Source organism: Bombina bombina, chromosome 3 (genome assembly GCF_027579735.1).
Source record: "Bombina bombina isolate aBomBom1 chromosome 3, aBomBom1.pri, whole genome shotgun sequence".
Taxonomy (NCBI): Eukaryota; Metazoa; Chordata; class Amphibia; order Anura; family Bombinatoridae; genus Bombina; species Bombina bombina.
Window position 1 is genome coordinate 1,028,046,898 of NC_069501.1, and position 16,341 is coordinate 1,028,063,238.

General features: G+C 37.3%; 1 protein-coding gene across 1 annotated transcript in view; it reads right to left on the bottom strand.

Moving 5' to 3' along the window:
- Positions 1 to 16,341, bottom strand: part of POU6F1 (POU class 6 homeobox 1) — a 392,830-nt gene that overhangs the window by 156,630 nt on the left and 219,859 nt on the right. Inside the window, exons 6-7 of the mRNA XM_053708223.1 lie at positions 13,767 to 13,999; positions 6,782 to 6,910 (exon numbers count right to left, since the gene is read on the bottom strand). Coding sequence (XP_053564198.1) covers positions 6,782 to 6,910; positions 13,767 to 13,999 — 362 coding nt within the window. The remainder of the gene's footprint in view (positions 1 to 6,781; positions 6,911 to 13,766; positions 14,000 to 16,341) is intronic.

Consider the following 16,341-nt stretch of genomic DNA (forward strand, 5'->3'; position numbering starts at 1 on the left):
CGCTTTCCTCTAAATTCAGGTAGTCTGGCTAATACCGCTGATAGTGTATTATCCATGACTGCCGCCATGTCTTGTAAAGTAAACGCTATGGGCGCCCTAGATGTACTTGGCGCCATTTGAGCGCGAGTCCCTTGAGCGGGAGTCAAAGGATCTGACACGTGGGGAGAGTTATTCGGCATAACTTCCCCCTCGTCAGATTCCTCTGGTGAAATTTTTTTTAAAGACAGAATATGATCTTTATTGCTTAAAGTGAAATCAGTACATTTGGTACACATTCTAAGAGGGGGTTCCACCATGGCTTTTAAACATAATGAACAAGGAGTTTCCTCTATGTCAGACATGTTTGTACAGACTAGCAATGAGACTAGCAAGCTTGGAAAACACTTTAAATCAAATTAACAAGCAAATATAAAAAACGGTACTGTGCCTTTAAGAGAAACAAATTTTGTCAGAATTTGAAAAACAGTGAAAAAAGGCAGTAAATCAAACAAAATTTTTACAGTGTATGTAATAAGCTAACAGAGCATTGCACCCACTTGCAAATGGATGATTAACCCCTTAGTTCAAAAAACGGATCAAAAAAACGATATATACGTTTTTTTAACAGTCACAACAAACTGCCACAGCTCTGCTGTGGCCCTACCTTCCCCAATAAACGACTTTGGAAAGCCTTTGAGCCCTTTAGAGATGTCCTATAGCATTCAGGGGACTCCTGAGGGAAGCTGGATGTCTCAGTCTGTAATTTTAACTGCGCAAAAAAGCGCTAAATTATGCCCCTCCCACTCATGCTACAACAGTGGAAAGCCTCAGGAAACTGTTTCTAGGCAAAATTTAAGCCAGCCATGTGGAAAAACTAGGCCCCAATAAAGTTTTATCACCAAAACATATATAAAAACACTTAAACATGCCAGCAAACATTTTATATTGCAATTTTATAAGAGTATTACCTCTGAGAGTAAGCATGATACCAGTCGCTATTAAATCACTGTATCCAGGCTTACCTTACATTAATCCGGTATCAGCAGCATTTTCTAGCATTTACATCTCTAGAAAAAATTGTAACTGCACATACCTCATAGCAGGATAACCTGCACGCCATTCTCCCGCTGAAGTTACCTCTCTCCTCAGACATATGTGAGAACAGCAATGGATCTTAGTTACAACCTGCTAAGATCATAGAAACGCAGGCAGATTCTTCTTCTATTTACTGCCTGGGATAAAATAGTACAACTCCGGTACCATTTAAAAATAACAAACTTTTGATTGAAGAAAAAAAAAAACTAACTATATTTCACCACTCTCTCTTACTACCTCCATGCTTGTTGAGAGTTGCAAGAGAATGACTGGATATGGCAGTTAGGGGAGGAGCTATATAACAGCTCTGCTGTGGGTGATCCTCTTGCAACTTCCTGTTGGGAATGAGAATATCCCACAAGTAATGGATGATCCGTGGAATGGATACACCTTACAAGAGAAATAGACAAAGCAGAAATCTGTCCCTTTAAGGAACTAGCTGAAAACCCTTTCTCCAATCCTTCTTGGATAAAAGACAAAAACCTGGGAATCCTAACCCTACTCCATGAGTAGCCCCTGGATTTGCACCAATAAAGATATTTACTCTCATGGAGTATAGGTCTCTTACACAGCGTAAGCACGCCTCTCTCTTAATCCTCTACAGACAATCGAGAAAGAAGAAACCTTCCTCTGGGAGGAGAATTTCCGAATTCCAGCTTGTATCCCTGAGATACTATCTCTAATGCCCAGGGATCCAGACATCCCATATCCAAACCTGGGTGAAGAAAGACAGTCTGCCCTTCATGCTGACTTGCCCTTGTTCCAAGACAGGTGTGGTCTCCAGGTGGATATGGCCTGCGAATAGACACCTTCCTGTTTAGAAGAAGAGTAAGGAGGGTTTCCCTTAAAATTTCGAAAGGCACGAAAATCACTCTGTCGACCCCTCTGATTGGAACTTTTTATCCTGAGGGAGGGAATGACCCTTACCTCCCGTGATGTCAGACATAATCTCCTGCAGGTCAGGCCCAAACAGGGTCCTCCCATGTAAGGAATAGTCAAAGGCTTAGATTTAGATGACACATCCGCAGACCAAGATTCTTAGTCGGCACTTTGTAATCTGCCGAGAAGCATCTGTAACAAAGGAATTAGTCAATTTAAGAGCTTTAATTCTGTTCTGTATCTCTCCGAATAAGTCTCAGACCTAAGAGATTATTCCAGGGCATCAAACCAATAAACAGCCGCAGACATAACCGTGACAATGCAGGCCGCCGGTTGCAAAGACAACTGATGAACATAAAAACTTCTTAAGGAGACCCTCTAATTTTCCTAGGGTCCTTGAAGGCACAAGTATCCTCAAAAGGGATAGTAGTTCGTTTAGCCAAGGTGGAAATAGCTCCTTTCACCTTAGGAACCGTCTGCCAAGAACCCCTGATAGCATCCGCTATAGGATACATCTCCCTGAAAACAGGAGGAGGGAATGGAAAATTTTAAACAGCTTGCTAGCATACATACAAGGTACAAAATAGCTGCAGCCCTTCCGCTTGCTAGACAGCTAAGCTAACCATTAGGTTACTACAGCTGGCTGTGTTTTAGAGAGGAGTGCACCGGTCCTGGAGGTACTGCAATACCAGGTCAATGCATGGAGTCCTGTGAAGGGGAAAATCAGCTGCTGCTGGATTAAACCACCCCCTCCGATTGCTAGGTGGCTTAGCTAACCAACGGACCCCTAAAACTTGCTGCCATAAAAGGAGAAGTTCAGAAAAAATGGAAAAGCAATGTTTTAAGATAATTAACACAAAAAAACATTACTGTTACTTTAAATTCACTTATTTCTGTGTCAGAAATATCCAAGTATCATGTGAACCTTGTTGGTAAAAGACATTGCAATTAACACTAAAGCAACCATGTCTTGTGCACGCCATCCATAAAAAAATTGCAAGGAACAACAGAGCACAGCATGTGGGCCAAAATAACTTTATGCTATGAGTGCACTTGTTCCATTTTAAGCACAAAGCTGCAGCATACTTTAAACAGCTAAAATGCATCAAAGAAAAGGAACCCCACAAAAAAACGGTACTATCACTTTAAATGCAAAAATAACGTTATTTTTTGTGTATTTTTAGTCCCTTCAGGACGTAATGGATGAATTAACATATAAACATCCAGAATACCTTGAACAAAATCAACTGATAAAAACACTACTGTCTCTTTAAATGTGTCAAATACCATTTATAATTTAACAGTAGAGAAAGTAAACATATGGAGTAGGGTTTCTTATACAACTAGATGTGTAACTAAAAGTACGGTGGTACTGTGCGTTTAAATAGGAAACCAAACCGTGCATTATCATAATACTATAAATTGCTACAGTTGTCCCTCCTAGATGGCTAACGTAAGGGAGTTAAAAGTCTGACTCCTTTACCATCCTGCCACTGTTCCTGTCTCAACCACAGACAGCAGACAACGCACCCCTGCAAATTTTTAATAAATACGCACAAGCCTCTGCTGAATTAACCGCAGCAGATGAAAATAACACACATTTGTTCACTACATATGTATTGCTTGTCACAACGTGAACCGGGACTGAAATACAAAAAGGCGCGCAAACTGTCCTAGAGCGACAAAGCGTAGCCTTGCTCCGCCCATCGTGGGCATATTAAACTGTAACTCCCGGGCTGAGTAAAATAGAGTCATCTGAAAGACCTACGCACCAAGGCTCCGCCCATCGTGGGCGTGCGGTGCTTAAACTCCCGGGCAGCAAAAAAGTAAAAATTGAGTCATCCCCATAGCATTGAATGTTGCTTTCTGAGCGAATAAAGTATAATAAATAAATTAAAAACTGTCATTTGGAGAGTAGAGTAACGCTAGCAAGTGTGCTAAAACACAATAAGGCGACTCTGTATATCTCCACAGAAATAAAGCTAGACATCGACCGGACTGCAACTGTATTAAAACACTGCTTTTTAGACAGTAAAATAAAGCTGTCCGTTTTCCAGCCCCAGCCATTAAAATAGTACTCTCCCAAAAAAAGACCACAGTCTCAGCTGAATAAGAGCCTTTTCTTATCACAGCCCGTTGTGTATGAAATGTAGTGCTTACTTTGTTCTGAGAGGATGTGTCCCCAGAAATAAGAAAGTTAGCACTTACCTGGAACGCTGTGCCACAGCATGGCAGTTCAGCAGGTGTTCAGAGGTCCTCTCCCTCCCATAGCCCTGTGGACAAAGATCAGCCTGAGTTAAAAGTGCTTAGGCTATCTAGATTGGGGCAGCAAATATGTATAGGAGGCGCAGTGAGAATTTTGTCCCACCAGTTCCTATGGGTTCAAAGCCACCAAATGCTTCTCTTTTTGATCTGAAGAGACTTATCTGGTCTAGGCTACATCCCAGCACAAAGTAGCACTCAGTGGCACTACTTTAAAAAATAATAAACTCTTGATTGAAGATTCTAAACTAACACCTCACTTTACCTCTTCCTATCACTAACACAGGCAAAGATGACTGGAGTGGGAGGGAAGGGAGGAGCTATATATACAGCTCTGCTGTGGTGCTCTTGCCTCCTCCTGCTGACCAGGAGGCGATATCCCACAAGTAAGGATGAAATCCGTGAACTCATAGTATCTTGTAAAAGAAAGTACAGTTACACTCATAATAACACTAATGAAAATTATTTTAAAAAAAATTACAATAAAAAGTTATAAATGATCAAAGATATGAGGGCTTTAACATAGAGGTATGTACATATACATGTCTAAATATCTATCTATCTTTATATATGTTTACATGTGTGTACATATGTATTTATGTATTTATATGTGTATATATGTATTTACAGACAAATATAAACATATATGATGCCCTGTGTTTCAACACAAGTTATAACACAAGTTATAAGCAGCGGTCTGAGGCGGCGGACAGACATCGCCAGAAATCAACCAGATCGATTACATATGCTGACGGCATTTATCGATGTGCTGCGGACATGATCCGCAATATTGGATCCCATAAACACATAAAAACATATGTACATATATATATATATATATATATATTCATTAAAATTACGGTGGAGATAAAAATCTGAGAATAAAATCCTCCTTGTTTCAAAAGTAAATCAGTACAAAATTTTTGCATAGGAAATTAGCACATCCAGGCAAGCTTGTATTGCTGCAATCACCCTATTAAGAAATTGCTGTGTTAAAACAGTATTTGAAGCAAAAAATCTGAGATTTTGCATATCTAATTTGCATATCTTACCCAGAATCCTCTTGTACATAGAGTTTTACTGGGGAAAAGCAAGCGGGGAACTTGCCTGGTTGTGCTAATTTCCTATGCAAAAATGTTGTATTGATTTATATATATATATATATATATATATATATATATATATATATACACACACACACACACGAGTCAAAAGTAAGCTTCTCTGGTCTAACTCTAATGAAATAAATTTTAATATAATTGTATGAACAGCTTTCACACACATTGTAGATTAGCATTAAAGGCTATTTTAAAATTAAACATTTTGTAAATATCACTTTACGGCAATACTACATGGCATTATAATGAACATATGTCATTAGTTAAATTGAACTATATTTGCAACTTTTTAAATGAAAATCTGATAATGTAAACTGAAAATGTGAAAATGTAAAATGAAAAAAAAAAGAATGCTAACAGACAATATATGCCGATTTGAATAGACCAAAATTGGTTTTCAAGAGGTCAAGGTTCTTGAAGAAAAAAATGCAGAAATCATGCAAAATGATGCTTGAAACTGTTTTCAGGTGGATTGGGATAATGCTGATGTGGTCCAGAGGATACTCCACTCTCTCTCTTTAAGGTTTTTTTTTCTGCTCTGCCACAATAACAGTATGTGTTTAATTGTTTGTATCTGTTTACATCAAATTGATTAATTAGCTATAAGAAACACAATACTTTTTATTTAAAGGTATTAAATGGATCGTATAGCCAAAATGAAACTTTCATGGTCTAGATAGAATATGCAAATGTAAACTATATTCCAATTTATTTCCACTATCAAATTTGCTTGATTCTCTTGGTATTCTTTGTTTAGGATTAAAGGTAGATACGCTCATATGACTTTGTGCACATGTCCTTAGCGCTCTATAGCAGCAGCATTTGAAACAATGTTTTTAGCAATGTTATAGAGTGCTAAAGAGATGTGCACGCTCCTGAAGTCCTATGAATACACCTAGATTTACTCTTCTACAAAGCATACCCAGAAAACAAATACAATTTGATAGAAGTAAATTGGAAAGGTGTTTAAAATTGCATACTCTATCTCAATATACTCTATATCTTTTTACTTTACCATCCCTTTAAAGATTATTTTTGTGACGGACACGCTGGGTTGGGGGGGGGGAGCCTCTGTCTCCCCCCCCCCCCCCCGTCAACTAGACATCCAGATATATGGGCCCCACTTGTTTTCTAATATTAGGACTCAATTGTTACGCAGGAATTTCAGCTTATTATGCTATACATGTTGATTTTTTTCTTCTTCTTGTGTTTGCTATTTACCGTATATTGAAAAATGTGAAATATGAAAATTACTGCTATTGGTGATCTACGAATTACATTCTCTTGTATGCATATGAAACTCTTTGCGCATCACACAATTATATATTGCAAAAAGATTATGTGCGTTAACATTCTCATTATGATGGTTCCAAGACTAACTAAGCTTTTTGCCTCTGTTTTCCATGAGACTCAACATGATTCAAGATTTGTAAATACTGATTACTTACTTGGCCTTGGGCGCTGGTAAGGATCTGGCCTGTGATGCCTTGAACACTAGGAATAGCACTTGCAAAGATTGGTGTAGTGGCTAAGGAGCCCAGTAGCTGAGTCTGACCTCCAAGAGAAGCTGCACTTATCTGAAAATTGTAAAACAAAACAAAACAGTTTGAAAGCTATTACGGAGGAAATGAGAAGCAACAACGATATGCCAGTGAAGTGAAATATATATATATTAGGACTGTGTGTAAGGGATTGGAAACTTGTCATGATTCCATGTACAAATAATCAAACATTTAATATATTAGCACATCATCAAAACGTTGCTTTTAGAGAACACATATACAGTAATTGCAGGGCAGCTAAAACTAACCTTCTTATGACTAATTAAATAATGTTTTTTAACAATTGGAGGAAAATAGCAACATCACTGCTTGTTAACATATTGTTCACAGTCTTGGAATAAAAAATGAGTTCTGTGATTCTGTGGAAGGGGAGCAATAGAGTTGTGGGCAAGCAACAACTGTCTCTCTGACACCATGCAGGCAGACTGAAAGTTTGGTTCAGTGTTACTTTTGGGTATCATCACAGTGTTGAACCTGGACTGTTCCTGTTGAGATGAGACTAGGCTGAACATCTTCTACAAAGTGTTTGTCCCCCCTGAGATTGAGTTCCTCTTGTGTGTGATGTCTTCCTTGCCAGGGTATGCCATCTTTAGCAACTAAGAAGCCATTAACACTTGAAGCGAAGTATTGCCTAATGTATAACCATAGTGCAGCCTGTCTAAGATAGCTTGTACTAGGCAAGTTAAATCTTTTGTGCAATAGTTGTTGCCGCCCCAAAGGTTAGACCAGCAACAAAAAGTCCAGTTTATTTCACCAAGAGAACATTCGAGATCAGCTACATCTTAATTTATGTAACTGATAACCCAAGCAGGTTTAACCATAAATAAAAGAGGTTATCATCTTCTCTTATACTGAAAAGATTATCCTGCCATTTTTAAATGGGCTGGGAGAAACCTACTGCCCAAGGGAACAGAGAAAAATTATGAAGTACAGATGTAAAAACTATGACTGAATAAAAAAAGATAAAAGCATTTGATTAAAGGGACAGGGCAGTCTTCGAGGTTAGAAAGAAAGGGGATCAAAAGTATCACTACAAGTCAAAATGTTCACAGCAGCCAGACTTAAAAATGAAAAAGCTGAAATCTTGTATCTTGTTCTAATATGTAGCCTCCTAGATTATATTTTTTGTTGTGATTCATTCTTGTAGAATAGTTGATTTTATTAAGACGCAATTAATTTTATTAAGACGTATTATGACGCAAGTTATTAACACTTGTCCACTAAGATGTATTCATTAGTATAACAACGTTCTCAGGTCCTCTTGTTTGAACGTACACTAAAGAGAAAAAAAAGTATATCTGCTACATTTTACATCATCACACAGGCTGAATATATAAATAAATCTGTCTATATATGTATATATTTGTCTATCTGTCTGTCATACACATACATCTGCTTTCCCCTTCAAACAACCAGATAGGCAGCACTCTAGGTTATTTTAAAGGGACAGTAAAGTCATAATTAGATATTCATGATTTAGACAGAGGATATGATTTTAAACAACTTTCCAATGTACTTCTATTAATTAATTTTCTTCCTTCTCTTGTTATCATTTGTTGAAGGATTTATCTAGGTAAACTGAGGAGCAGCAAAGCACCTGGGTGCTAGCTGCTGATTGGTGGTAACCCTGTGATTTTAACAATAAATGTTTGCTGTATGCTGCCCCACTTCTGTTGTTTGGAAACATATATGTAAAAAAATATATAGAGAACAGCGCCAAAAGAGGAGGCATACAAGCTCACTATGTGAAAAACGATCACCTAACAGGATCGTTCAAAATAGTGCAATAGGTGAGTGTAGGTGCACCAAAGGGAGGCTGAAGTGTGCTTGAAAATAGTAAAAAATATATAATAAAAAATATAATAATAATAAAGGAAGTGACCGATAGTGCTATATAAAATGATGTAGGATTTATTACATATAGAACATATGACAAATAGAAAAAGTGCTCTTACAATGTGTATATATAGAGCACTGAACATATATAAATCGTGTGCAAAATGTGCGCTAGAAATCAGTTGAAAAAATAAAAAATAATACAAAAAAAGGCCAAAATAATTATAACCCGGTGTCAAAGTGTCCAGTAATAAAAAGATGCTGTCAGAGTGCTGGGAATCTATGGTACCTGCCGGATTGCTTTGAGAAATACAAAGATTTCCAGCACTCTGACAGCATCTTTTCATTACTTTTCATTATTAAAGTGACAGTGAACTTTAAGATTTTCTCGCCTTAAAGTGTTCCTGGTGATCCATTTAACCTGCTGGAGTGTATGAAGTTGTTTACAAAACAATCATTTACCTTTATTTTCTTATTTGAAATAGCTGCTTTTCCTGTTAAAGTCTCTATCCACGCTAAATTTCAATGCTGGTGTAACGAATACAGAAAAATTATGTAAACAAAAAGCTTTAGAAGAAATCAGCCCCCCCCCCCAGTGCGGGGGAGGGGGGTTAGGATGAAAGCCAAGGGAGTTTCTCAATCAGCTGGTTTACCCTAAATGTATTTCCAATGATTTGTTATACCAGCTGCTAAGTGTAACATTTATGGGAAATTGATTCTGAGGCCTATCTATCAAGCCATCAACTGTGCTGCATTCGCCGGCACCAATACGCTCGCCTAACATTGCGGCTGCGGACCTGAATACGCTCTCCTTATTTATCAAAAAAGCTGTCAAAAAGCTGCGCACCAAGTACGGGGCGATGAGCAGCGGACTGTTGTGAACTAAACAGTCATCGATCTTGCTGCTATTTGGCTTTTTCCCAACTTTATTTATATCCTGTCACTAAACACTGCCACTATACTAAAATGTTTAACCCCTATCCCGCAACTAAATAAAGTTATTAACCCCTATCCCGCCGCTATTGGAGCCCACCGCAACTAAATAAAGTTATTAACCCCTATCCTGCTGCTCCTGGAGCCCACCGCAACAAAATAAATGTATTAACCCCTATCCTGCCGCTCCCGGAGCCCACCGCAACTCTAATAAAGTTATTAACCCCTATCCCGCTGCTCCCGGAGGCCACCGCAACTAAATAAATGTATTAACCCGTAAACCCCTGGCCTCCCACATCACTACCACTTACTAAACCTATTAACCGCTAAACCACCAGCCCCCCACATCGCCATAAACTAAATTAAGCTATTAACCCCTAAACCTAACAACCTGCTAACTTTACATTAAAATTACCACATCCCTATCTTATAATAAATTTAAACTTACCTTTAGAATTAAAATAAACTATATTAAACTATTAATTAACCTACCCTAACTATTATACTAAAATTACATTAAACTATATTAAACAATTAATTAATCTACCCTAACTATTATACTAAAATTACATTAAACTATATTAAACTATTCATTAACCTAACCTATTATACTAAAATTACATTAAACTAACAATTAAATTAACTATATTACATATTTAAACACCTAACCCTACACAAATTATTTAAATCTACTATTAAATATTACTAAGTTACAAAAAACTAACAACTAAGTTACACAAAATAAAAAAGAAATGATCAAATATTTAAACAAATTACACCTAATCTAATAGCCCTATCAAAATAAAAAAGCCCCCCAAAAATAAAAAAACCCTAGCCTACAATAAACTACCAGTGGCCCTTAAAAGGGCCTTTTGTGGGGCATTGCCCCAAAGAAATCAGCTCTTTTACCTGTAAAATAAAATACAAACACCCCCAACAGTAAAACCCACCACCCACATAACCAAACCCCCAAAATAAAAACCTATCTAAAAAACCTAAGCTCCCCATTGCCCTGAAAAGTGCATTTGTATGGGCATTTAGCTCTTTTTCCGCCCAAAGTCCCTAAACTAAAATTAAAACCCACCCAATAAACCCTTAAAGAAACCGAACACTAACCCCCGAAGATCCACTTACAGTTTTTGAAGACTCGACATCCATCCTCAACGAAGCGGCAGAAGTCCTCAGCGAAGCCGGCAAAAGTCTTCATCCAAGCGGGCCGAAGTCTTCATCCAAGTCGGCAGAAGTCTTCATCCAGACGGCATCTTCTATCTTCATCCATCCGGCGCGGAGCGGCTCCATCTTCAAGACATCCAGCGCGGAGCATCCTCTTCTTCCGACGTCTTCTGAAGAATGAAGTTTCCCTTTAAATGACATTCCAATCGGAATTAAGGTGGAAAAAATCCTATTGGCAATCAGCCAATAGGATTGAGCTTTCATCCAATTGGCTGATCCAATCAGCCAATAGGATTGAGCTTGCATTCTATTGGCTGATTGGAATAGCCAATAGAATGTGAGCTCAATCCTATTGGCTGATTGGATAAGCCAATAGGATGAAAGCTCAATCCTATTGGCTGATTGCAACAGCCAATAGGATTTTTTCCACTTTAATTCTGATTGGCTGATAGAATTCTATCAAGCTGCGGAATTCCAGCGTATTTGCAGTTGACGGTTTGATAAATAGGCCTCTTTAGGTTTATTTTGTATATGAAATAGGTTTTGTTAAGGGAAACCACAACACATGCAAATGAGCTGAGAATGCAGGTAGACCTTTTTATTTTTTTTCTGTTGATATACACAAAGCCCAATACTTCGAGCAATTGAAACTGATCTTTTTAATACCTTTCTCTCCCACCCCCACTGAGAGTATGATTTCTCTTGTTTATAAAAATGGGTATTTGAAATTACAAAATAAAGGTAAAGAAGCTATCTGTAAATATTCTAATACACTCTAGCAGGAATAAGTGATCATTGGGAATCCATTAAGGGCTAGATTACAAATCAGCTAGAGTTAAGCTTTTTGCACTAGTTGGGTTGCGTTTGTATTACAAGTCAAAAACAACTTATTTTGCACAAGCGGTAACCCGACTGCAAAATCTGAATATCAAAAATCGTGTGCGCATCCATGTATTCCCCCATAGAAGTCAATGGAGAAAAAAAAGTGGAAAAAACATCCTAAAAACTAACACCCGACTATTGTGCAAAAACACAATCACATTTTCGCAATTGAGTTAACCCAACATGAAAATATTACTATACAGTATTTCATATTCCAATGTTCTTACCATAACGGAATTTGTTTTATTTATTCATAATTAAATATTTCTACATGTATCTGATGTTTTTTTAAACAAATATATATTTATACATATATATAGATGATTATATATAGGTATGGATATTTACAGATATATATAGGAATATCTATTTATAAATACATAGAACATATTCCCCTATGTGCAGAACATTGGAATGTGAAATATTTACAGTAAATACACAGTTAAACATATATATATGTGAAATATTTACAGTAAATACACAGTTAAACATATATATATATATATATATATATATACAGTATATATACATACAAATACATCTTTAGCAATGTATATATACGTTTCTCTATGTTAAAGTCCTTTGGCGACTTTTTTTCTAACACCCAAGATCTCATATCTTTGAGTCCTTATAACTGTTTGGTGCAATATTTTTTGTGAATAATTTTTATTAGATGGTGTTATTATGAGTGTAACTCTACTTTGTAATGTATTTTTTGAAGTGTTTTGTGCAACTTTTTCTGAGATCATGGTAAGAATTGTAGCGCAATAGCGATTTCGCTCAACTTGTAATATCAGAACAATTAAAACCGCTCGCGAAAACATAGTATCACTTGGGCAAAAACGTTTGCGCCTCACTTGTAATCTAGCCCTAAACGTGAGAAAATGTTACAGTGTTCTGTCCCTTCAAAAACAATAAACTCTTATCTGTGCTTGCCTGAGTACACTGTCCCCTCATGTACCCAGACGTTATTGATTTTATACATACATACAACAATGCATTTTAAAATAGATGCTTTCATAAGTTCTCTCTCTTCTTCAGCTCTGAAGCAACACAGAACAATATGATGGAATTTACAAAACACAAAGGGCTAGATTACAAGTGAAGCGCTAATTTAACGTGCTCTCGTAAAATAACCAGCCATTTCAAATGGCTGGTTAAAGCTACAGCGAGCTCGCCATAGCACTTTGCTCTAAGTGCAATTAAGCAGAGGTTAGACCTCTGGTTAATTAAAAAGATGTCCCCCGATTGCCCCCATAATAAAGTGTACAGTTCCTTTATTAAAGAAAATTAAAATTAAATTATGACCATCTTTTTTTTTTATTGTGGGGTGTTAGAAAAAAATGGCACTGAAAAGTGCCTTTACATAGCAGTCTATGGGGACTGTTTTCTCTATGAATATATATGTATATGTTAATATACATATATATTTATGTGTTAATATGCGTATGTACACATATAAACACATAAATGTATATGTATATATTCATATACATATATATTTTAAATATGCTGCCCAACGCTGTGCGACTTACCCCCTGCGCTGTGCTAGGTTCTGTGCCGTATCTATCGACATCAGAACGAGGTTCTCATTGGAGCATATGGAAGCACTCATAAGCGCAAAGCTTCCATTCAATGTGAACGCATTTGCTTTGCGCTTTACTTGTAATACCAGCAAAGATTTGTATTGCGCTCCCCTCTTAATCTAGCCCAAAATTATTCAAAAGGACAGAAAGTGATACAAGCAATTGGAAGGGATGTTGTAATATCATGTAGTAAGACATTAGCCAGTCATTAGAAAAACAATCACAAGACTTATAACCATGCTCAAATCATAGACTGACATAAAGACACACATATATAAACAAATAAATCTGCACAGACATTCAGGGAAGAAAATATAATTAGAGAAACAATATGAGACCCGTTGAATATTTATTGCTAAGTGCCTAGTGGGTAAAAGAAGACCTAATGTGAAAAAGGAAACTGTCTACTTTCAAATGAGGGGGTTATATGTAGATAAATAGCACAAAATGTATTTGCTTACAATAGCTGGGTTAAAGGTAAAGCTTGCTGGCTGAACAGTGATTTGAGTCTGTGGTTCCGCTGCTTTGGGTAATGTTGTTGGCACCACAGCTGCTGGAGCTTGCAGGGCAGTTTGGACCTGACCAGTTGTTTGCAGAGGTTGGGTCTGTATAGGAGGTTGTGCCTGGTAAACTGTCTGGATGGCTTGAGCTGCTTGAAGAGGGCTCTGTAGGGCACTGTTCAGGACTGAAGCTGCTGCAATGACAGACAGAAAAAGGTTTAACACAGGCAATTAATTGTGTTTACATTCACTTTGCCTAAGAGCTAGAAGTCAATTTCACTTTGTATTTACACTGAGATGCAGAGGTTGAGACAGAAAATAGAAAACTCTCTAAAACTCACCACTTCTTTAGTACTCTATGGCAGCAGTGTTTTGCAACATTATTTGTAGCTTTGTACTAAAGACACATGCACACTCCTGAGCTGTTATGAGCCTACCTAGTTTTACTCTTCAATAAACATACCAAGAGAACAAAAGCAAATTTGACAACAGAAATAAATTGAAAAGTTGTTTAAAATCACATGCTCTATATGAATCATGAAAGTTTAATTTTTTTTTGTTTGAATAATTTTTTATTGAGGTTGAAAAAGTATGCTTACAGTTAAGTGCTGTTACAATAATCACATAAATATGTAAAAAGGACAAATTAATAATAATAATAAAAAAAAAAGAACTACATCATTAAATCAATCCTGTTTCATCACAGAACAAATGAAGAACAAACCTCACATTTTTTGCTTTTTTGCAACCTTGGTACAACATAAATTATAGTAGCAGTAACATATAATAGTATACAAATGTATATGCTTCATATGAACCCAAAGTATCAATAAAAAGAAATAACAAACTATGGCTCTTTAGAAAATGGAACTGAAAAATATTAGCAAAGAGCACAACTGAGTCTTCTAGGATTTGGGTGCCTAATAAAGGGAGGGGGGGGGGTATTCTGGGATGCGGTATACATCAAGGGAAACCGCACTAAAAGACCTTGAACTCTATCACATAGAACCAGAGACCTAAGAAGGGAAAAAGGGAGGGGGGGGGGAGAGGGAAGGGGGGGAGGAAAAAACCTGTCTCCTGGGTGTGGGCCCAACACCCAGCGACAAAAAGGTCCTAACAGTATGCATAGATTTATTACCAGAGGAGGAGTAAATATCAGTAGCTCAGGGGAACTTATATATAAGATGTGCATCGCAACAAAATATCTTTGGTATGTCTGCTGATTAGACAGCATAGATAAATATCCAATACTCAAATTTTATGGTGATAGAGCTATGCATAAAGTGAAGCAATTTAGGTGCCGAACACATTTGCACATAATCAGCATATAAGAAAAACATGTAAGAGGCCAGCTCTCACTCTAAGCTGTATATAGGACACAACTATAAAATGTTAGGGACAAATATCAAAATAGCTTTAGCATACCCTGAAGTACCTTAATTTTTAATACCCACACATGGCTCTGGAATATAAGTGACTAAGCTTGAAAAATAGTGTAAGGTGTATTCAAACATTCAAACTGTCCTAGTAGTTACATAATATACCCATCCTAAGTCGGTTAAGTAAAATAAAATAGTAATAGAATAGGATCTCACTTTGGAGTTATCTGTATTTGCAAGATAATACTCATAACTGCTGACCTGAAAGAGCTATACAGTATAACATAAGATAGCAATTCAACTACAAATTGTGAACCCTACAAAATTTACACCAGTGCGTATATAAATATTGATATAGGGGATCATCAGACAATTCAAATAAATATCAAAGTCAGCATCTTACACTCCGGTACAGAAATTCCAACAAAGCAAGTGGCATAAGGTATATAACAAAACAGCCATCAAACAAATATGTTGCAACAAACAGACTCACACAGTTACATAAGAAACCAAAGAGCTTATTATGCTAAACTCATACAAAACTGCAAAATAAAAAGAAGAAACATTTATATACTCTCACAGAACATGCTAGTGTGTGCTAGCTTAAATAAACTCTGTGCAAAGTCCACTTGCATATTGGGTGGAAAGTTACTCTATCCCATTCCGATTCTGGGGAGTTTTAAAGCCAAATCTTTATGAAGCTTCCGAGGTGTCAGAATTATAGCCTGCTGCGTTACTCCGAGTGCCATGTTATTATAAGCAAGTGAATTACTGGCCAGCCTGAAAGATAGCTCCATGAAAAGTTTCTGGGGGAGGATGGCCACCAATCTCCTGCGCTGCATCGTACCTGCAAAGCCACAGAGATCCGGTTTCTGAAGGGAACCACCTACGACCACCTCGGGTAGTGGGATTGAATCAAAGCGGTGCTCTAGTGAGACGAATTGCCCCCTGTTAGCTGAACACCCGGCACTCGGTATAAAGAGAGATTGCACAATAGGGCATTCAACTACCATATCGCTTGTCAGTCCCCACAGATCATCATGTATGGGCTCAACGGCACTGCTCTAGGGCTTGAAAGCGGAGATCCAACAGCCGTTTAACATCCTCCTCCCATATAGTGGCCGAATCCATAGCTCTGACAAAGTAGATTGCTCTCT